Source organism: Sander vitreus, chromosome 21 (assembly GCF_031162955.1).
Source record: "Sander vitreus isolate 19-12246 chromosome 21, sanVit1, whole genome shotgun sequence".
NCBI classification, from domain to species: Eukaryota; Metazoa; Chordata; class Actinopteri; order Perciformes; family Percidae; genus Sander; species Sander vitreus.
The window spans coordinates 12,721,351-12,745,598 of NC_135875.1; the positions used below are offsets into that span (position 1 = coordinate 12,721,351).

Genomic DNA, 24,248 nt, shown 5'->3' on the forward strand with positions numbered 1-24,248 from the left:
TCACAGAAAAAGGCTTGAATGGATAATACAGATCAGGCAACATCAGTAAGGTACTGCATTCACTTCTTTGGCCTTGCCAAGTGTTTGCTCCACAGTGACAGTAAGCGCCTAGTGTTGACCATCTTAATCATGCAGTTATATCTCAAAACCCCTCATGGCAAAAAGGATAATGTCCACTAGCCAGAATTGATTGGCTCTCAACTGTTTTATTCAATTAATTTGTGAGTTGTTATAAGACTGACTATGAATCAGAAGGAGCTTATGATGAATGCCGACATTTGTTAATAATCCTCGAGGCTGCGGAAGATAAATTTGGAAATGATGAAGTTACATTGTGTTCAGTAAAAACATGATAACACCTGCTTCCTATTTAAATACAAACAAATTAATTTGGTAATTGATTGATTAATTTAGGGATTTCAGACCTGATTTCCAGGCTTTTCTTCTCTTCTCTCTTGTTATCTGTGAAATCATGAACATCCCTTTGCCTCATTAAGAATTTGTCATAGAGTTGATGACAGACTTTGTATTTAATATGTTATTTTAACATTTGCGGGTCTAATTGCTCTCTGAAACTTTCCGTCAATGTCATAAGTTTGCTAACTGTATTTTAAAGTTTGATCCTTCAAATTAAAACGGCCTTTTTTCTCAAATCTCACCCCCTTAATAGAGCAAGATAACCTTTATCATTATTATAAATCCATTCATCCAAATGTTCATTTGTCTTTTATCTGAATCCCGCTCCAGTTCTCTGGGGTGTATGTATTGTCCCCCATACTTACAAAGCCACAGCACTGACAGATATTCCCATGGTACAATCAAAATGCATTCAAGAACAGATGTTTTTTTTCTGTCAGACTTTTTTATTTTTTTGGAGAGTGCCCACAACATAATCTGTCAGAAGTTGGCAAGCCGCATTCTATTTAAAAACTCAGACCACCTCTGTCAGAAAAGCAATTACTAGTGAGGGTTTCATTTTAATTTAAATGAGATTACATTACAGTGACATGAAAAAGGGGCGCTGACAGGATGGAAAGAACATGAGTGCTCGTTTTTATCTGTTTCCCCAGCACTGGGATTGGGGGGGAAAGTCTTAACTGCAGAAAGAAAGACGCTCTGCTTGTGTGTACTGTATGTGAGAGACAAAGACGCACAGACAAGAGTGTAATGTACTGTATGCCTATGGGTGCGCACGTCTGTGAACGTGTGTGAACAATTACTGCAATGCTTCAGGCTCACATCAATACAAAAGCCTTATGCAAACGCTGCTGCTGACAGAAAGCTATATATGTCATGTCTTTCTCAACTTTTATTTTCATGATCCTTCCTCTAATCCTCTCAGCCCCCATATCTTTGTTGTTTTCTTTCTCCATGCAAAGCCACTGTAGGCTGTTCAGAGTGTATCACAGAAAAGCATAGCAAGCATCTGGGGCTGGCTGGCTCATTACCTGGTGCACAAGGGAGAGCCATGTCAGAGAAAGCCGTCAAATCCACTTTATGGTCTAGTTGCAGCATGTGTCTCTCCCTAAGGTGAATTCTGAGTAAGATAGAGGCACATCATGTTGTAACTGTTTTATTCTCCTCTCTCTCTCTCTGCCTCTGTTTACCCCTTCCCTCCCTTTTCTCATGCTATCTGGCCTTGAATGGAACAGCGGATGAACTCGGGATTGAGTTCATGGGTAAGACAACTTTTCATTGACTGTTTGGAGTGCTCAATCTTTCATGTCCCTTACGTCTGTGAAATACCACATGCAAAACACACAATCCAGCACAACGAGGCCACTCACCTTGTAAAATGAATGCGGGCCAGTCGTCATGGAAACACCGTGGTGGTGAATTAGGTGTATTCTGTCTGCATGAAGAACAGTGTACAAGTGAACAAGGTGTAAGGATGGAGCAATAAAGACACACCATGGCCAACCCGTGGCAGTTCATGTATGAGTGTGTGTCTACTTGCCTGCCACATGTATGTATCAATTTCTGAATCTGTTGCATTATATATGATGTGAAAAAAAATAGTTTTCTGTGTTTGAGTTATCTAAAAGCCTATACAAATACTACTAATAAATAATACAATTTAAACCCCTTTTGAATTCAATTGATATCACTGTAGGTACCCTTCAACCTTCCAGGGGGTTAACACATCTTTGAAAACCAAATTATCTAGCCCTCTTTCGTAATAATGACGACACACACACACACACACACACACACACACACACACACACACACACAGCCTCTACCACACTCATACCTTTTTCCATTTTCTCTATGTCGTCTTTTCCTCGCTGTCTGGCTCCCTTATGTGCATACATGGAAACCAACATGGCGCGCTGTGAAGTTTTCCATTAAAGCGGCTTCATACACTGCCGTCGCGTCACACACTTGCTCCAGGAAATAGAAGGCGCCCTTGAAAGCAGAAGCCTGCCCTGCACACAACATTCCTCAATTCAGTGATTTTAATCTGGGGACTAAATTAGTCTAGAATGCTACTGCAGGTGGGCGGATGCGTTAGAGGAAATGAGAACAGGATTGATCGATTGATAGCTGGACAGATGACAGACTGAAGCGCAGGTAGTTTTTTGGCTTTGAAAAGCACTGCGTGTGCGCTCACTTGCTTAATCATTGTGTTCCATTATGACTTCCGCTTCTGCTTCAGCAATGAATCTTTTATAGATGTTATATAAGTCCAATATGTGACCGTCTGAGACAGTCGGTCAAAATACAGCAAAGCTCTGGAGTGGGATGGAGCGCTCTGAATATGATCTTGTCTTTTGATTTTCTTGCTTTCTTTTTAGCCCAGCAGCTAAAGCTCTGTGTGACTCACTAGTTTGTCCTGATGTATTTCTGGCTGGATACCTCCTTTTGTCATGGATACTTTAACATTCTCTTCATTAGCATAGCATAGCATCTTTTTTCCTGGTCATAAGTGGTTGCTATGGCAGAGCTAGCCATATGGGGTTGTGTTGTCCTCGTGTCAATATTACATGGCTTAGCCAATATAGCTGATGCTGTTCAGTTTGTTCCATTTCCCAACATGCTTGCATCTTATTTCAAGAATGCCTTGTAGGCATCGGGCATGAAGGCCTGTAATGGTTTTATGTAGAGACTGCATGTTGGTTTTTCCTTACAGCCATTCAGCAGAGCTTTGTAAACAGCTGTTTTTATTTTCACATTTTGGAAAGGCCTATTTCCTCTATCCAAAAAAAAGGTTGTCTCAGGTGGTGCCGCACATGAGCGCTGATGATATGGCAGCAGGGAAAGATATTCCCCATATATTTCAAAGATGGAACTGTCGAGAGGTCATTTCACTGATGGTTAAAGGCTGGAGGGTTTACAGGGGCACAGATACTGTATACAAGTGACACATTACTTATGAACATAGAACAAAGGAAACTTCCGTTGTCCATTTGTAAAGTGCAGCTTGAAGACATTCACTGCTGTGTCCCTGACAAATTACAGGCTGGGTCAAGAATCTGCGAGTCAAGAACTTGTTAACAGCAGCACCACTCAGAAGTATTATAATATTACATATGTGATTTGACACTATGTTCTATTATACACAATAGAACCCAACATATATCCCAGGGCTGATGTTATTGGCCATAATGGCTTATTAAAGTTATAAATATCACCATAAATGTTGTACATGAAGTGGACTAAATTGCAGCAGAAAATGTTCATAAGCTGCATTTGTATGTATTGTATTTGACCTTCTTCTAACTTAAGCTAATATATTTTTGCTTAAGTAAAGTATGCATAGGTATTACTTATGGTTGAATTTCCCATAAGGTTTACTGTATAAAATTGTACTTTCATCTTTGCTCATAGTTTATTTTTCTGCTGGAAAATATACTGCCCCAAACATCTTTATCACAACTCTTTTATAACCATATCTGATGAAAGAAAACAGAAATAATAATAATAATAATAATACATTTTATTTATAGTGCACTTTTCATCAAAAGATCTCAAAGTGCTACATATGCTACAAATATATATCCATTTATGTAGATATTATCCTATTTTCATTATGCTCAAATATCAATATTGGTCAATATCACAAATCCAGTACCAGACAGACTATATGCACAATTTAAACTAATAATATAACTAAACTAGTTAGTCACATTTAAAATAGCTCTTTTCAAGATGATAACATGCCAGCAAAAACAACTCAACTTTGAAATGTCATACTTCCAAGCCATTATTTGACAAATAACCAAAAATGTGACCAACATTATCCACATAGCTTAGTATAGCATAGTTTGTCAGTTTGCCAGTGCTAAATAAGCAATAGTGTGTCACAGCTGGCCACCCCTGCAGCATGTCTTAAGATTGGCTCTATTTTATTTCCAACACATCGTGCCTCCTTTCCACAGGAGCTGAGTGGGCAGTTTGGACCACTGATGTGTGTGTGTGTGTGTGTGTGTGTGTGTGTGTGTGTGTGTGTATATATATATATAAATATAAATCTCCACATATTGTAACTCCAGGATGTATTCTGATGTTATCTTCATCTTTTGCCAGAAGCATTCTAATATTAAAAAGGTTTCCCTCCAGTTTAAACCACACTACCCCTTAAATGTGTTGATGCAGCGCTAATGTAATGCAGAGGAAGGGGGGGGAAAAAAATGGTGCAAACAGACCGCTTGGTTGCACTCCAGTGTAATCTCAGAACACAGGAAGCTTTCCATCTTCTGAGCCCTTAAAACAAGAGTTGGGGGAAGTTGATAAACCAGGGTAGACAAGCATGGATGAAGAAGACCTCCCAGGACAGTTCTCTGTTGACAGCATCAGAAGCCACAGACAAGCCCTCAAAGGTCATGAACAGGTTGTGGTGATGTTTTCTGCACTTTACCCTGTAGTTGTCAAGGTGGTGAGATCAGACACAGGGGGATTTATTGTTTTTGATAGATTGAGTAATGTCACAGTAGGTTGTGTTTAAGGTCTCTCCAACTCTCCATAGTGGATTAGTCACATACCAAACTGCACCTTTTAGACTGTGCTTATAGTGACCGCTAGATGATTTATTGTGTTTTAATAAGCCAGTGCATGCACCGCCTTCACTCCTCTGCGCCATGCACTATAGTAAGTAGTGCAGCTCCTCAATCCAGCTGCTCAGTCAGACAGATATCTGCTGGGGTCAACTGCTACTTGTCCCAGCTGCTTGTGACCTTAAGCCTATGCTGTTGATGTGCAGGGGTCTGACAAGAAGCTCTGGGAGGATTCATTTGCTGCTAATTCCCTGTCGCCATCAGTCTCTGAATGCTGACACATACATACAGTGTATACACGCACACGTACACTCGGTGTGGCCCCTGCTGTGCACCCAGTCCATCGGTGTTGCCTGCCGGGTTTGTCTGAATGAAATGATTATCACACTTCAGTTAGCACATGTCACTGCGCCCTTCCTGTGTCTGCCATGTCCCTATCCCATGCTCAAACGCTGACATTTACTGACAGCAGCATTGGTTGCTTTATGCTAATGCAGATTGTGGATGGATGTATGTGTGTGTGCGTCCATCCGCCGTTCGTGTGAGATCGGTATGTTAATTCATGATATGTTTCTTCTTCCCTGCTCAGTCACAGCCACAGCCCATATCCTTTGTGTCACAGTAGAAATGCGATGGCCTGAACTGTTTTCTCTCCTCTGCAGAGAGTGGTGACACCTACCAGAGGCAGGTGCTGTCCATCTTCAGCATTGCCTCAGGGATCTGTCTTCTTGGAGTGGCATGTATGGCTCTCTACCGCCGCAACAAGTGAGTGATGCCAGCAAGCACCACATTAGTAGAGTATGCCCCTGGCTGTGCAGAAAGAGCACTTTACTATCATGGCATGGAGCCCAATAAAAATTCTTCAGTGTGAGTCAGCTAGAGGATGTTTTAGCAAGGCATTGAATCTAAATTGTATAGGATGCATTTGGGACAGATACTCATGTAAGATTTATTTGTAAAGTGGTTTTACCAAGCAGGTGTGTCACAAAATGCTTCACACAAAACAAAATACACAGATAAGGCAAGAGCTAGAGCAAGTTCAAAAAACAATAGACCCTAAGCGCATGTATGCATGTGCACGACTGGATAAGAGGTAACCTGGCAGCACGAAAGCAGCCCGCCAAAGTCAATTACTCACTGCAGGGAGGAGAAAGAAAAGAAATGCTGGCAATGTCAAAGTAATAGCAGAGTTTAAATACGGAGTGAATGTAGGTTGTAATAATTGAATTGATCTTGATATGAAACAAAAATGGGATTATTTTGTTAGTACTGTACCGTTCGAAGAAGTGCAGCGCCTATCGGTCAGCATGTCCTACACAGCCATGGCTCCAAATAAACGGAAATTATCCAAACCCAGAGTCCTTTTTAGATTGAATCTCTTTTCCCCAAATATTGTGAGACAGTGCAGCTTCTCCTGCAATAAACTGCAATAAAGTTCATTCTGTTCTTCAGTAAAGACCTGAAATTTCAATCGTATCAGTACTTCACAGAGAAGATTAACCAGTCGTGCATGTTTGATAGTGTTTGAAGACTATACAGAGGAGTCAGAGATAAGAGAGTTACTTTTACATTTATAAAGACCAAAAGAAATGAAAATCAAAGGCTAGTTAATTATGCATGGTTCTGCAAAAATTAGTAATTAGGCAGCATACGGAAGTGGGACTGCATATCACTATAGTGCTGATGTTTGCCAAATATTCACCATCAGTCGCTAATTATCGTCGCTAATTATCCTGGATTGGATTATGAAATTATCTTTATTAAGTAATAAGAAATGTATTATTTATTATTTTATTGAGAGTAGGTCCCAGCACCAAACCCTCAGTTTAGTTTGTTGTCCTATTCAACCAGTTTAGTCATTTGCTTCTTAAATTCAAACTTCTTGTAATGCATTTACTCAGGAAACATTTAACATGCCTCAGCTGCAGAGAGAGTTTAGCAACCTAGTATTTAAGAATGAACATTTAATGGTGAATTAACATTTAATCCAAAAGTCTTAAGCAGCAATTAATTTTTAATCCAATCAAAATGTAATCCAAAATGACGGAGCCCTGTGATATTTTATATTTAGCATAGCTAAAAGATGCCATTTTACGTTACTGTTGCACATTTGCAATTTGTTCATAAGAGTTGCTTTATGGTTAAGATTGGAACTGAATGGAAGCAGTTATATTGGATGCTATTTGTGTGGCAGGAGAACTGGAGAGTGTGCCTCAGATTCACATGGATAAATGAACACCTACCTGGCACCATCAGTGTCACATTCGATTACACATGCATGCACATTATCTCTCCATTAAAACATCCAACCAGAAATGTTCCTTAGTCTCCCTCGGTAAAGTAAGGTTCAAAACGCTGGAGGTATTTCTGGAAAATCTTTCTTTGTTACTTTCTTTTCACAGAATAATATCACAAAGGCATGTAATGGACATTTCACAGTTCATTGCCTTAATTAAATTTTCAATCGTGCAAGACATCTTCTTTGCTAATGCTATTTTTGTAACCAGTTTGAGTGCTTTTCACCATCATCAAACCTTCACTTACAGCTCTATGAAAAAAAACTGTCCACATGTGAGTTGCAAATTGACTGGTGCTTATTTTGGTGCTTATTTTGCCTCTTTAACCTGTCAAGGCACTCACACGTTTACATTTGACAGATGTTAGATCGACTCAAAACATAAGTCATGACGGGGTTTTTTGTGCGAAACAAAGTAACACAAATTCTATATAACAGTGTGTGTGTGTGTGTGTGTGTGTGTGTGTGTGTGTGTGTGTGTGTGTGTGTGTGTGTGTGTGTGTGTGTGTGTGTTTGGAATGAAAGGGTATCAGGTCAATAAGTATGATCACCTACCTTGCTGTTACATGTGTGTCTAAAGAGCTCAATAGAAATCAATGACTGGACTGAAAACTGGAGTGTGTTATCATTAGAGGGAAGGCAGGAAATACCCTGACCACAGCAAAACGCTAATAGAGCCAGACACTTTATAGTGAAGTATACCACCGGGGTTCCTTTTTCTTTTCTTTTTTTAATTGTAGCCTTAAATTACACTCGGTATTGTCAACAAACCACCTCTTGTTCTGGATTACTTCTTCATTTTACTCGTAATATTGCAATCTCTCTCTCTTTCTCCCTGCACTAGAAGACACAGGGAAAAACTCCAGGCTCATTTCTCTGATAGCCGCAGCCTGAGGGACTGCAGTGTCAACACCTCTGGCCTCATGTCCAAATCTACTCCCAGGCTCCAATACAGCTTTCAACTCCAAAAGGTAAGTATTTACCGAGTATTGATTTATTTCCACTCATATCTTTATTATCATAAAAAAAAAAAAATCATCTTAATATGTATCGTACTTCTCTTAAAACAGAGTCTAGAGTGCTTGACAGGATGATGTACAACGTGTGTCTTAATAATCTCTCTAGTGGCTGAAGCCTTTTGTTCACACTCGTATCTGACGGGGGCTGAGAGACAGTGGGGAATAAGAATTCAAATACATGCATCATGTGTTATACAGAAAAAAATCTGCTTGTCATGTTCACAATGACAGATTCCTGGGACAAACTGCAGATTGGAAATTCTAATCTGTGGCGTGTCACTGATCCTAAATTCACCATGCAATCGCAGCAATAATACTGTATAGTAGACAAATAATGTTGACACTTTACTAGTAGTATTTTACTCCTGAGAATGTGAAAAATTTATTTTTAGTGCATTCACTTGCTGTTTCGAATTCTTTTTGGAGCAGAGGTAAAAAATGTGCAGTAGGATGGAGCAGTTTGTGCAAAATGTGACCCTCAACTCAGCTCAGAAAAGTTGTGTGATTAAATTATTAATCTAATGAAGATAGACAACACTGAGACATTTTGGAGATAAACAGTATGAGCCAAAAGGAGAAAAATCTAATTTTGGTAGCAATTTCTCGCAATGAAAGCTCACAAAGACAAACCCCTGGTTTAGGTAAAAAGAAATGGCAGGGTGTTGACATAAAAGAACAAAGTAGCTTGAAATTAATTGAAAGCCACCACAGCCTGCAGTGGCAGTCACTGCTGGAGAGAGAACTGACCCAGACCTTCATAGCAGAGCATGTGGAGGATGTAGATGGCACTGATAAGGCTTATGTCTCCACAGAATCCCAGGGTAATTGCACTCTAATGCACACTTATAAAGGTCTCATCAAAAGAGTGCAATCGCTGTGACGCATTAGCACTTTCGTGAATGTACCCTCTTTGGTTTGTGTTAGAAAAATAGTCACATGTTATCTGCACTTTTTGTTTTCTTCTTCTTAATAAGATGCCATTTTGCTGTTTGTTTTTGTTATTCAGTGGGCCACTTTCTTTCATTGTTTGATGAAGTTATTCACATTACTGCTTTTCTATCATATGCATGTGCTAATGTTCACCTGCTCTTCATAGATGTGGAAATCGCCAGGTATTACTAACCCTCACAAATTGCAAGCAATCGCAAACTGCAATTAGCACAATGTGAAAGCTTTTTGAAGGCGTCACTGGAAAAGATTGCTTTGAGCGGTTGTCAGCTAAGAAGTTGTACATTTAATGATAATCCTGCAGCTGTGAAGTAGCTGTGTTTAAGTAAAATACAAGTCAGATAAGACACAACACAGCACATGATTTCACAACTGCATAGACAAATGCATAACTCACTCTGCACAAAAACCTTACGCTGACACCAAACCAGTCTCAGCACATCGGAGCCCAGTTTAATGTATTTCAGTCAGACGCAGGCCTATTGTCCCATAACACAATAGAAGGCTATTATATTAACATCATGACTATGAGAGCATGTTGACAGGAATGTGTGAGGCCTCCGCATGTAGTGAAGCCCTGTACCCAGCCACAAAAGGCATTTGGAGCTGGACACAGGGAGGAAGCCAGGAGAAAGGCAAAGACCAAAATAACAGTAATAACACCACAACACAGAAACACAAGCTATAATAAAACAGTGTGAAGGAAGCTGAAGGTGGGACGGGAAAGATCACTGGCTATAAGCACCTAGGAGGGGGCATGAGCTGAACAGACCGAGGAAAGATTAACAAGTGAAACCTATTTTTTCACAGATTTGACACAGCGACCCCAGACCACTGCTTCTCTCCACCTACTCCCACAGCTTGCCACCAGCTAGGGAGAGGACATGTGCTGTGGGTGGTGCAGTTATCTTGGTTTTCTTTAAAGAATAAGTTAGACTGACAAAATGGAAAAAACTGTACAAGGAAGAACAGAGCGACGTGTTCTTTAAAGAGGCTCAAAACATTTGCTGCATAACTCCTCAGCGTCTTGTGTATGCATTTGAGGGAGGGGGCGATGAGCGCAGTGAGCCGTGAACACTGGCTCTGTCGAGGCAGGTGCAGAGGGGAGGATAAAGTCAATTTCGGTCAGTGTCTTCCTTGTCCTCTCTATGATAAACTGATGTGCCACTCAAGTATCTTTAACCTCCCCCAAAAATATTTCAACTTTCTGAACTCCAGCCATTATAGACCAATACATTTTACCTCAAGGTGTGCTGAGTAGCAATGCAAAGACTTATACAGTATATGCTGACATCATTGTTACACAATGCTCTCTGCAGCAATGCTCCAGGACTGAGCCAACTCAGGTTACTAAACCCTTGGCACCTTTTTAAAATAGACACCTGGGCACCTGCACTGCCTCTATACTATGTGTACTTAACAGCCCTGAACTATTATATCCAACTTATCTGCAGACCTGCCCTGGCTCATGCAGCATTTGTAGATCTTTATGTCTGTCTGTTCCATCTGTCATCGCAAATACCTATACATATTTGCACATCTGGAACCATTCCTGTGCATATGTTCCCTCCATCTGTCAATTTGAATAGCTACACTCCTGCACTTAACTGTAAATATGCAGACCTGTTAAGCATTATATATGAGTCATATACTGTATGATAGAATAGCATGACTTGTTTCGATGCACTTTTAAGGGAAAGGAGATATGTAATTGCATTGTTAAACAACTTCTGCCTCCTCTGAGAGTTGATTCAACACCTCTGTGGCATTAAGATTGTGTCTCAAATACAAAGAGATAGGGTGGACACCCATGAGGGACACTGCACTGAAACAGACATGCACCAACATGAAAGAATAGGGGCACACAGGCTGGGAAGACAAGACTAGAAAAACTGGAAGCTGGAGGTAACTAACTAGCCGTACTCTAAGAAGAGACTGGGTCACCCTCGGGAATGATGCAAGGCTACTGGTGAGCATACAGTATGAATACTTTATGGGCATAAAGAATGATAAGGGCCACAGAACAGAGCCTCGTGAATGAAAATCCACGAAAATACGACCTCAAGATATTTTAGTAAAAGCTCTGGTGTGACACAAGGCTGGGTTCTATAACACCAAAGTCAATTTTACAATACTCCAAGGTTTCTTTCTACATGACAAGATTTACACCAGGGAAGCGCCAATTATTGAAAATTAACTCTTTTTAAAGATGATTTCTAATTATGTCATCAGATGTGCAAAAAGAACTAGCAGAAGTAGCTAAGCAAAGGATCATTATTTTTGTAAAAAAAAGAAAAAAATATCTGAAAGGTTTAAATAAACAAGCATTGGACAGGTGCAGGAATTTGCTTTCTGCTCTCCCTTTGAGTATTTTCAAATTAAAAGGAAAGTTTGAAATACAGTATGTCCAGCAAGTTCATGTGCATAAAAACTATAGTCCTATCTTGTACCCGGATCAGCGCGGCGCAAAGCCCAATGCAAGTGTCTTTGCTAGTTTATGACTGACAGAGTTGTCAATTTCCCGTCCAGCGCCACCGACGTTTAAATAGCAAATGAACCTGCACCCATATGTGCGCCCGTGGGCGTGCTGGTCTTACAGGGAGGTGTGTTCAGGTGCATTCTTGGCGTGTTGCTATCTTGAGCAGCGGAAAATGATTGCGGCATCATTGACCAACAAAAACCTGGTCTAAAGTCAATAACGCAGCATTTTATTGTTATTTTAACAGCGCATTACATGTCATTGTGGTTACTGGTGCTTTCACTTCACGCACGAGCAGATCAGTTTCTTCTCCTGAAAATCTCTCCTTCCTGCTTAGCAAATCCGCCATCATAATAGCAATGCGCCAAGGTCCAAACGCGCCTGGCTTTTAAAGGGAATGGGAGATGACACTCTGATTGGTTTGGTGCATGTTACGCCCAAAACACACCTATGATTAATTAAGACACTGAGTACAACCCTTTTGAACCATGCGCCTGGCGCACAGACCCTTTTTTCTAGCAAACTAAACTAGCAAAAGTGCATTCGTACACCCTAAACGCGCCAGGCGCTTCACGCCGTGCGCTTAGATCGTTAAAATATATATATATTTTTTTTATCATAGCTTTTAAAAAAACAACAGAAGGCACAGTGCCATCAGAGAATTAACCAGGGTTAAACATAAAAGGGAGGATGAATATTAGCCACTTGTTTAGCAAGTGTTGTGACAGCAGTGGGGATGATATGAAATCTTCTTTAGGTAACTCCATGATTAATAAAAGGACAGGCCAGTGCAGCTTTAAAAAAAAATAATAAAGCTGTCTAATGTAATGCTAATGTCCACGTCAGCACATAATTCTAAAACGGCTGATTAACATTTTGGTCAGGTAGAGCCAAAATTGTGTTTTAGTCACGTTGGCACATTGCTCAGTTTGAGCAGTAAACTACAGCTGGTGGTGGTTTGTGCTGCTGCTAGCTCAAGGAATGTCCTTCATGAAGAATGGTCAAATATTCCATTATGCACAGTTCAAGACCTGTGATTTGATGGTAATCCAAGGAGCATTAATGCTGCTCTGAATGCATAGGTTTTACCTTTCTCCTTGTTATGCCGTTGATAGTCAACACATTGATAGATGTTTTTCCGTTTCTGTCAAGCTCCTGTATTTTCCCTTTTTCTCCCCTTGAAATAAATCCAAATTGTGTTTATCCAAGGTTTTCACAAGTGGCATAAAACAAAGGAAAAGTGAGATAGGAGGGAACAAGTGAAATGGGTTACACCATACAGGTCTGCCATTGTCTGCCACAAGCTATTTATTTTATCCTCTGACATGGATACCATCCTCTGGGAAAGTTTGCAGCGGTAATTGTTACAGAAAGTGATCCATTCTCCACCTGCAGGGTATAAGAGAGGGTGGCCAAAATGATCCTATTTTCTCGCACAACTAGTGAACAGAAGTAACAGCCCCCTCTGGGAGTCAGGGGTGTAAGGGAGAAAAAGAGGCTTATCGGACAAGAGAACCCTGAACTGGCTCTAAGTCACATGCAGTTGCTTTAAGGATGTCCAATCAGACAGAGAGAAAGGGGCAGTGCATTCATGGCCGCTGTGCCACAGCCCTGTCTCGGGCCTGTTGTAAGATAAGGGTGTTAATTTTGATAAGAATAGAGGGAAAGAATGGAGCGGGGGAATTCTTTAGGAAACAATTAATGTAATCTTGTGTGGGATTAATTCTTTATTGCAGCCGGAGTGCTGTGAGGGCCATGGTGGAGTTTATTCACAAAGTGTCCCCTCCTAATCTGCAGTTTAAAATGTAAAGTGTAATTAAAGACACTCTGCCTGACTAAAGGGGTGGGATACATCATTGAGGGAACATCCTCAACCTGACTGGGGACTTAAACCTTGTTGGGGACTTGCTGTTAAGCCACATAGGCCTACTGTATCCCCAGCATTATGTATTATACCCTGAGCTTATTTCCTGTGTTGACTTACATAATCGCTTACACCTAACCATCTTGTTTTTTAATCTAAGCTTAACTATAATAAAGTAGCTTTCTCATAGCGTCAGTATACTAAGGAAGATACATCCTGAAGGCACAATTACCATGTCCCTGTATGCACTATTCTACTTCTTTATGTTTTGCAGAGCTGCGGTTCTCACGGATCATCTGTTAAGGGCAACAGCGTGGCACCAGGCACATCAACAGTAACCCCACCTATTCTCAGCAGAGCGCTATCTAAAGGGAAACACTTCAGGTGACAATGCGACATCCTCTTCTTTCTTTTTTCATATATTTCACTATATCCAGATATGACAGTCAGCCAAGTGAGAAATGTAATCATCTTGTAATATGGTACAACATATAGAGGATTATTGGTATATCTAGTTTAATTAAATGAAAATTAGAGTCTTTTAAAATAGTTGGGAAAGAAGATGGCTTTATTTACATGGAATGGGATTAACTGTGTGCTCAGGCAGATTCTGAATTGCACACGGATAGGGAAGAGGAGACATACTGTGAGTAGAAGCAAATTTGAATGTGCAGAGTTAAACATTGATTGAACCAAATTCCTTTCATACCATCTTTCAAATGACAGAAGATTCAACAAAATTAACATCTTGCTACGAGGGATCTCGGAAGCAGTTGTGCTTTGTGCTCACAGCAGTCAGTATTAAATGCTGCCATTTTAAATCCTCAGAAGAACACAGGGATGTGGGTATAGAGCGTGCTACAGTGGCTCTATCTGGGATGTTTACAGAAAAGCTTCATTTGCTTTGATGATATGGGTGAAGGCACACTTGAAAGTTAATGACATTCAGACACACAACGTGAAAGAAGTCATTTCACAAAAATGTATTTCCCTTAGCACCTATTACAGTCATTGTTGGCAAATCACTAATTGATTGATGGTAAATGTCTACATTTTACTTGATCTGGTGGCGGTGAGCAGCATTGGAAGCAGTTTTGGATAAGAGGGTTGTAACTGTTCTGAGAACAGGCTGTGCATAAAGCATATTTTTGTAAAGTCGTATTACATTATTGTGTGTGCATTAGAAAAACGTTCAGCCTTATGAAGTGAGGACATACAGTACAGGATGAATAATCATTACAGAGGCAGCTATGTTTGCAGAGATAATTGGGAACTCAGAGGTTGTGTGTGTACAGGCAGAGGGAGTTTTTAGATGTCTGGTTGACTATGATGACAACTTTTTTGAAAACCTTACTGAGGCGGCAGTTGTACTCTGTTTGAATGGACCGCTGCTGTGTCGAGGAAAGTTTGTTCCAAAAGATTGTCATGTGCGGCTGCAGGGAGGGTGCCAACTCGCTCTGTTTTATTTATTCTCCACAGTGTCATGCAGGTGCTTCTTGGAGGGCAGCTGAGTCAATCACCTGTTCAGCTTGTTCTCAGAGTAGGAAGAGGCAGGGGAGAACTAGGCTGTGATGGATGATGTTGAGATGCTTTAAGCTATTGACCTGAGAAAAGTGGACCACATTTTGAGCTATCAGGAGAAATGCCCCATAAAAGCATATAAATATGGCCCATCAATACTGCTGCAAAAGGTTACCTGTGAATCAAAGGCTTTATCACTGGGTATGAGCATGTGTAGATTGATTAACATGCTTCAATGCACAGTATATCTGTTGAACTGGGATTTTGCTTAAACAATCACCACATCACATAAATCACTGAAAATATAGACATAAGAGTAAGACAAAAAAATAGATGCTCTTAAACCAAAAAAAGAGTTAGGGTTAGGGTTTCCATCTGTTAGGCTGCACTTAAGCACAGTGGTGTTTTGAACTTTAGCATAATAACATGTTTAGCAGATATCATGTTGACTATATTAACTGCTGTAGTTTAGTATTTTAGCATCCTCACATACTCACAATAACGATGCTAACATGCTGATGTTTAGCAGATATGTTTACCATATTCACTGCTGTAGTGTAGTATTTTAGCATGCTAACATGCTCAGAAAGATGATGCTAACATGCTGATGTAAGATATAATGCTTACCATGTTCACCATCGGAGTTTAGTATTTTAACATGCTTAACATGCTCGCAATGATGATAACATACTGATGTTTAGCAGATATAATGTTTACAATGTTCAACATCGTAGTTTAGTTTTTTTTAGCATGCTAACATTTGCTAATTAGCACTAAACACAAAGTGCATTTAAGGCTAATGGGAATAGTAGTTTTGCAGGTAGGCTATTTTGTCATAAATGAATGGAGTTAGAGGAAAAGCCAAGGGATCATTAAAATCAGTAGAATGTTTGTCTGTAAAAAAAAAATATCCATCCAGTGGGTGTTGAGAAAGGACTATGGAGCAAACACAGACATGACTAGAGTGTTTCACATGCATAGGCCTACATTATTTAAGTGCTGTGTCAGGGTATCCTGCTGGTTCTGTTGAGAAGGGTGTTTACTTGTGTCACATGTAATCCTCCTCTGTCTCCTCTGTCGTTTCTGACTCTCTCTGATATGTCCGAAAGAGGCACAAACAGTGAAGGATTTAATAAAATATGTACTGGATTACTCTCACAGCCAGACTTACCCATTTAACATCAGGAGGATGTACATTTGTTGGTGAATTGTAGAGATAAGCAGCTGCCTTTCAGTTTTAGACCTTAACATTCAATAATTACAACACCCTGGTGATAGCATATATTTGGATTTTTCCAGCTTTCAAAAAAATCGGCCAACAAAACAGACATAATTCAGCTTTATTCATATCAACTTTTTACATCAGTCAATACAAATGCTAATGCTGGTGAAGGCTTATTTTTCCACAGCCACGGACATTTGGAAATTGTTATAGCTGAAATCTTTTTTGCACAGTTATTATTAAGAGGTCTACTGGACTATTTAGTTTACTGCATGAATTAAAAGGAATGAGGAAGTTCAGTTTAAGGACAAGCTAGAAAATCTTAAAGTTTGGACATCTCGATTACTAAACACACTTCAACATATTTGTGTGGCTGCCGCAATGCCAAATAAACTGAACACTATTTTTCATATTTCCATGTCCCACACGTGCTGTGGGAGTTGCTTGACCTTGCATGATATACACATCAGATTGTAGTATAGTGCAGAATAACTTTGGTTCACATTTGATGTCATGGCTTTATATTGCTGCAGAGGTACAGGGATCTGCTTTGAAGTCGACCACCTGCTGCCCACAGAACAATTTAAAAACAGTGTGCCTAGACAGGAACCACAGGTGCTTCGATCCTTCACGGCAGCAATATATCTATATTCTGGTAATTTTCATGTGTGTAGAAATAAGAATAAATATACAATTGTATTGACATCAGGAGGCTTTCAAGCTTCAGCAAAAAGGTAGTTCTAAGTAAGTAAGTAAAGTTTATTTATATAGCACTTTTCACAGATAAAAATCACAGTGCTAAATTGGAAAATGATAAATAGAAGACATCAGAATACAAGGAAAACATAGGTACATAAAATCAGACAGCCATAAAAGCCCAATTGCATTTTGAATAGCCAAGTCTTCAACTGCTTTTTAAAAGAATCAACAGCATTTGAACAACATAAAGAGAGCGGCAGTGCATTCCACAGCCTGGGTGCCACTGCCTGAAAAGATCGATCCCCTCTGGTTTTAAAATGAGTGTGGGGGATCACTAACAACATCTGACCTGATGACCTCAGACACCGGGAAGAAGTGTGACGCTGTATCAGGTCAGACATATAAAGAGGAGCTTGTCCGTGCAAGGCTCTAAAAGTAAGGACCAGAATTTTTTAATTAATTCTAAAATGAACTGGTAATCAGTGAAGTGATGCCAAAACAGGTGTGATGTGCGCTCTTTTGCTTGTGAGTTAAAAGTTACAATAATCTAAACGAGACGAGATAAAAGCATGGACGATCATTTCCAATTCAATCTTCGACACCAAAGAGTTTTGATACGTTCCTCAGTTGAAAGTAGCAGTTTCTGAGTGACTGTTTGGAGTAAAGCTCCAAGGACATCGCAGAATAAAAAACAACACCTAAATTCCTTAGACGAGCCTAAAGCACCAATATGCTGCTTAATCAGTGGGACACTACTGTCAGAGGCAATAATTAGTGTTTTTGTCTTATCTAGGTTCAGCAGCAAATAGTTGTCACTTAACCACTGCTTGATGCTAGTCAAGCAGTTTATCAAGGACGGCAGTTTATAGAGCTCAGTAGCCTTAAAGGAGCAGTACAGCTGTGTTCCAGAAGTACTTGCATTTTTAGCCATTCAAGCTTTGTGGCTCCATGGATTGCAATGCTGGTTGTTCTTGGTCATTCATGGTCCCCAGAGGATGAATCATATTGCTTTTGGTGATTCTAGAGCAACCATTAGTTTCACCTGTATGGTTCCGAGGAAAGTGTTAGATGGATTGTCAATAGAGGATCAAATGTAATGACTTGATTCTGGTGATCCTCTGACTTTAATCTCAATCATCAGGTCCAAATTTCAATTTACCCCGATAATGCAGCATATCAGAATGATCTGACCAAATGCCTGCAAAACTAATGGCATTGGCATCAGCCTCAGCTGTAGTTTGTACTAATTAACAAGGCTAAACTGGTGATGAACCTAGTAAATATTACCTGCTAATCACCAGCATGTTAGCATTGTCACTGTGAACAACCTATTGTAGCATGCAGATGATAAGATTTAGCTCAAGTGCAGCCTCACAGAGCTGCCAGCATGGCTGCAGACTCTTGAGTCTTGTTCTCTTCTGTTTAATTGAGCCATGAGAAATTATTTAATGTGTTTGTAATTTGCATTGGTAAATTACTATTATTTTCACAACCCCAGTCTGAAGCTTACACTTCAATACCAAGGTCATTAATGTACACAGTCAATTGTATGTGGAATATGTTTTTTTCCCACTTAAACAAACATCAAAGGTCAATCCAGTCCAGTCCATTATACATCAATGGACACAGAAGATGAGATACATTTGATACAGTACATGAATTAGTGTGTGCTGTTTAAATTTGTGAAACTTTTTTAAAATAGTATCTTAAATCTGTAAAATTCAGCCCCTCCCCCCCTTATTACTTTCCTTTCTGGTTACAGGAGTAGTTCCCTTTCACTTAGTCCTGCCCGACAACAGAGGGAAACTAATTACTTCAGGACCCCACCCATTTCCAGAGGGAAACACAAAATATCGACGAATCTCATTGATGGATCCAGAGTGAACGGCCTGGTCTACAAACACTTGCAGGAGGACGATTCAACAGACATGGAGTCCATAAGAAGGTGAAACTTTTTCTTTCTTTTTTTGTTAGTTTTGTCGTGTTTGTGTGATCCTCAAAGAGGAAATTGTGTTTGCCCCTTTCTACACTGATGTCAGATAGCCGGTTCAGTTATACTGAACCCCGGACTAACTGAAGTTAAGTTGGAGTGGCAGAAGGATAATTTTGGGAGAAATGAGTTTATAACTGAAACACTCACAGTTCAAATCCGCGAAGTAGCTTATGAAATCTGATCCGGGGAAATAAATGAGATCTGCTGTGCCCTCCTTCAACTGGGACCGTCACAATTAATTTGGAGAACCCACTTGATCCCAACTGCTCAACAGTATCATGGTGCTGTGGAAGTCCAGGAAACGAGTCTGTGTGTAATCCTCCCTACACTTGCCATTGGGTTGTTGCTGTGAATGAAAATATGTTTTATCTGCAGGGTTTTATTTCAAGATGTCCGTAATGGGTTGATTTTGGCTAATGCTCCATCTAAACAAGCTGAACATGGAGCATTATTGGGTGATTGCAGCCTTCTAGAACAAGACTACATATTGCAAAAGATTCATTTCAGGCATTAGCACATCTTTAATTTTCATCATGCCCGTCCTGATGTCGAGTAAGGACAGCGAGTTGCCCTATTTTCATGGCTATCAAAAGTGAAGCACAGCTACTGCCGCTGTTTCAGGAAGCATTAAAAGCAGGGAGGACTTTTGGCAGAGCCACCTCTCGCCAGTTGGCTATCTGGGGGCTAAAAATAACTAACACATTTCAAAAGTACAGTCTGATGATCCTCACTGGCATGGGTTCAGAAAAATAGCTTGATGTGAAATCCTCCCTGACACGTTTGTTATCAAAGAGGGATGTTGGCCCGTGTCCTCAAGGAGGGAGGATATGATCCATGTAGAGACAAAGTATTTCAGTTGAATCCATTCTTTTTGCCTCAACAATCTTCAGATTATAAATAAGATTGATTGTTACGTAACATATGCTGGAAAACATTTATCTCTCGCTGTTCAAGAAGAATACATGGATAATGTAAGGCTGGCATTTTTCTCTTCAACAAGTAGCACTAAAAGCATTACATTATTGTAGGTTTTATTTACAGATGCAGAAGACAGCATATTCAAGCCTGAGAAAGACAGTCCTATTTAGCATATGACTCAGGAACAGCCTAATTTGCTGTCAGCATGTGCAACTTGAGCGATGTCACTGTTCTCAGAAACGTTTGTCATTAAAGCAGTAGTGTCCCTCGTGCATTCCACACACTTAAAAGTGCCTTGCAATGTTTTTATTAGCATGCCAACCTGATTGAGCGCTGCAGTGGCTTGTAAGATGCACTGCAAGCTGCCAAACTCTTTATGTGACCTATTTCCATAATTTACATTTTTAAACAAAGCTCCATGGAGCTCTGCAGTTCTTTCAAATGGTTGTGCGGGGAGATCCTCCAGGACATAACAGTTTCCCTCTTAATACACACACACACACACACGTATGTGTACACAAAGAATAACAAATAAACAAAGTGCTGAAGAAACTAATGAGAATTCCTTTTTAAAATCACAAAGGCAGAATCTTGTAAGCTATAGGCAATTTAACCTAGCATAGCGTTTTCATGTGTTTAGGAGAAGCGCTGAAATGAGAGGGCTTCTTATCTTCTTGGGGATAAGGATTAAGATCTCATTAGCCATTGATAATTCCCTTGCAGATCCATCAGTCAAGTATATTTTGCTGGCCTACAGGAGGTTGAGATGGCATTTTTCTCGACTTACCAGCCATACAACAAGCTACCAACCCCCTCCTCCTCCTCAAGCACCCACCTCTCCCTTGTTGCCATGGATACATCCTCTCATCTCTGAGAATGAGAAATGGGAGCTCGAAAGGAGAGTGAGAGAGCGAGAGAGGGGAAAGTGAGGGAAGAAGGAAGATTGTGCAGAGATGATGAGAGTGCAGCGAAGGAAAGATGGAGGCACAGAGTGCAGAAGAAAGTGTTAAAAAAAAAAACGAAAATATGTTTTCCATTTTGTGACAACAAATACCCACAGGATTTGTCAGTTTCATTATCCAGTGTCAAAACATATATTTACCCATCACAGATAAGGACAGAATTGAAGGCAAATTTGCTTTGGGAGTTATTTTTAGATATGTTTTGATCTGCTGGATTTACCTCCAGCTTGCATTCGCCCTTCTAATACCGAGGGAGGAGTGGGAAAGTAATTCAATTATTTAAACTTGGTTATGCTACAAACAGTCTCTGAAGGCTGACAATAACACTGGCTGTCTCCTAAGGCTTTGTCGGGGTGATTCTAAATGTGAATTGAGTCTTCAGTAACAATATTAACTCTTGTGCACATTCAACTCCTATACAAACTTACCCACTTGACTCTGGATAAGTTTCCCTGCTCTGCTGTATTATTTTCATATTGAACATGATGCCTTTCAAGCTTGTCGGCACTGATTCGTGATACCTCACTCATACGTGATGGTTGAATGCGTCATCATGCAAACGTACACGGTGAGACTCTCACACCTACAAACACACCATTCACCCCACATGTCACTTTATAAACATGTCAGTTTGATTAGAGATAAATGTTTCATCACACGTTCAAGGGAGACGCATTTTACCACATACTCACACAGGCCAGGGTCAAGAATCCACCAGCTGGGTTGCTAAAGCCTTAAATCTCCGATAAGTCATGAGAGAAGAATTTCTCAGTTAAACATTCATGCAGCAACAATACAGACTGCCCATGCCAAGGATTATAAATAATTACACAAGATTATGAACGAACAATTCCTAAATAATAATCGTGTTGGTGAAAGATGATTTTTTTTTCAGAACAATAAAGGGGAATGAAATGGTAAAAAGCACAAAAGAATGGCAGCTTTATCTCCATATTCTTTAGTACTCGCTCTCTTTTATTGCTCTTAGGAAATGAGTGTCTCGGACTTAAAGGTCATAATATTAAATGACTTGGTCTCTCTTTCTCACCCTGCCATTTCTATTCTGTCTTCTGCCTGAAGGTGTGATTCTGCTAGTGGAAAGGTCGGTGCCTTTCTCGACAGGACTTCACTCTCTCACTTGGCAGCCCGAAAGGGATGGACCGAAGTCCCGTGCACCCGTCTTGATAAGGGAACAACTTACCTTCCACCTTCCCTGCACACCCGTTCGGTGCCCATCATCCCCTCACTCCAAGCGTGTGACTTTGAGGCGGGGAATGTGGACACCAGTGAGCGGAACCAAGGGGGGCTCCTCAAGTGGCACCCCGCGCCGGCCGGTAAGACAGCGGTGCCCATCAGCGATTCTTCCTCACTGCCCTGTGAGACTGTCGTGCTGGCAACTGGTGTTATACCCAACAGTGTTAGCCCTCCTGCCACCATCACAGTTACACTGGAGTCGGGGAAGAATCTCAGCTCTGCACAAACAACCTGTTCCATTGAAATTAGTGTGAAACTCGCGCAGGAATTAAAACAGAAAAGCCTTTCCAGCTACATGAAAATGTCTGGGTCTCACGGCGAGATCCACCACGGTGACACAAACACTCTCGAGGCTGGGGCTGTGCAGGAGTCAGAAGGGAAAAGTGTTAAATATTCTGCCAGAGTTCTGCACACAGGCAGTGGGACCAAGGGTTTGAAGGCAGCAGGCCAAAGAGAAGCCCAGGGACTGTGCCAAGGTCAGAGGTCCCTCATGTATGGAGGCGCAAGCCACTCCTTGGCCACCAAAGGACCAAGCTGCAGAGGAACTGGAAACGCTTATGCCAAGCCCTCTACAAGCTGATTGGATTAAGTCTGTAAAGCTTCAAATACACTATTTTCCAATAACTGTATACCTTTGCTGGTGGCACAGGATGATTAGCAGGTGGGACCATCTGTGTGGCCACACAATAACAGATGGCTGTCGATTTTGAAGGAACTTAAACAGATTGACCTGCAGATGAAACAACTAATTATAAAGAAACAAAGACGAACAAACACATTGTGAATAAATGTGACTCAGTAAGGAAAACAAAACCGTGACTTGAGTGGGAGCTTGACTTAAACAGTGTATTGAAAAAAATGCCACTATTTAAAAGGAGCTTCTACTTAGAAACCAAAATAGTGTGTCATCTCTATGTTGTTTCTCTATTGTAAAGAAATGAAATTATATATGTCATATAATATATGTCATATAGACGTATATATATTTGACATACAATTGTGACAAAATAAAGACTAAGATAACAGTGTTAAGTAAGGGCTTTGTTCATCTCAATCAAAATTTATTTTTTTTATATGAAGAATGTCTATGCTTGTTTGTAAATGGTTGCCTTAAATATACTGATAATCAATATAAACACCAAAGAAGTTCAAATCTAGCCTGGGAAAACCCTGACGAATTTCCGGCAAATTTGAGATTTGCTCTGCAAGTCCGTCTGGCCAAGAGCCCATTCAAGCCCATTTCCAATTTTTCCAAATCGAGGCACCAATCACAACCGTTGAGGCGGGCTTTACACGATGACGATAGCACAGCAACAGCAAGCAGCTTTTTGTTTACATTCAACATGACGGCCACCGAAGCGCAGCAACCCGTTGAACCCAGATCGTTGGTCTGATTGGTTGAAGGACTATCCAATTGCACCCAGAGGCATTTGAGCGGCGTCCGTTGGTGAAATGCGCTGCGAATGAAGCTTGCCCAATCCCACTCTCAGTTACAACTAAGAAGGGTCTGGTGTCAACCAGGCTAGTTCAAATCACATCTAATATAAAATATGCCAAGGTTAGGGCAAAATTGAATTTCAGTTTTCCCTTTATCTCCATGGCAACCGACACCTGTAGCATGCATTGGATTTAATCACGTACATGTTAAGCTATCCCCCATAACCCAAACCTAAAAACGGCCACGCTAATTAAGTTTAGCTTTCATTTTAGTTTCAGATATAGGCAGCTTTTTAAAAACAATGAAGTGGAATGAACTGAGCGGAGGATAATAGTTAAAGGTTTGGTAATGGAGCACTATCATTGTGTATGTGAAGAAAAAGTTATTTCAGTCTATACTCCTTAATTCCCATGATGCACTGTATCCTGTATCTATAGGCTATAAACACAAAAGATCAACTTCACTGTTTTGAATTATAACAATGGCCATGAGCATTGTGGATGGAAATGAAGCAAGTCAAATACAATTCTTTATTTTTGCTTCATTTACATCAAATTCAGCATAACTGGATTCCCTCCCTTTCAGGTTTGCAATGACTGCTGGTGAGGTAAGTTGTACAGGACTTACAAGTGGGTAAT

General features: G+C 40.4%; 1 protein-coding gene across 3 annotated transcripts in view; it reads left to right on the forward strand.

The window, feature by feature from the left end:
- The window catches only part of nrg3b (neuregulin 3b), a 205,493-nt gene extending 182,256 nt beyond the window's left edge, over positions 1 to 23,237 (forward strand). For 2 of the 3 annotated variants that reach the window (XM_078279775.1, XM_078279776.1), the window contains 6 exons: positions 1,653 to 1,679; positions 5,660 to 5,762; positions 8,138 to 8,264; positions 13,878 to 13,987; positions 18,808 to 18,990; positions 21,999 to 23,237. In XM_078279775.1, the coding sequence (XP_078135901.1) occupies positions 1,653 to 1,679; positions 5,660 to 5,762; positions 8,138 to 8,264; positions 13,878 to 13,987; positions 18,808 to 18,990; positions 21,999 to 22,752 (1,304 nt within the window). In that variant the 3' untranslated portion in view covers positions 22,753 to 23,237. The remainder of the gene's footprint in view (positions 1 to 1,652; positions 1,680 to 5,659; positions 5,763 to 8,137; positions 8,265 to 13,877; positions 13,988 to 18,807; positions 18,991 to 21,998) is intronic. The other variant, XM_078279777.1, reaches the window with a different exon arrangement.
- Positions 23,238 to 24,248: the final 1,011 nt, after the last annotated feature.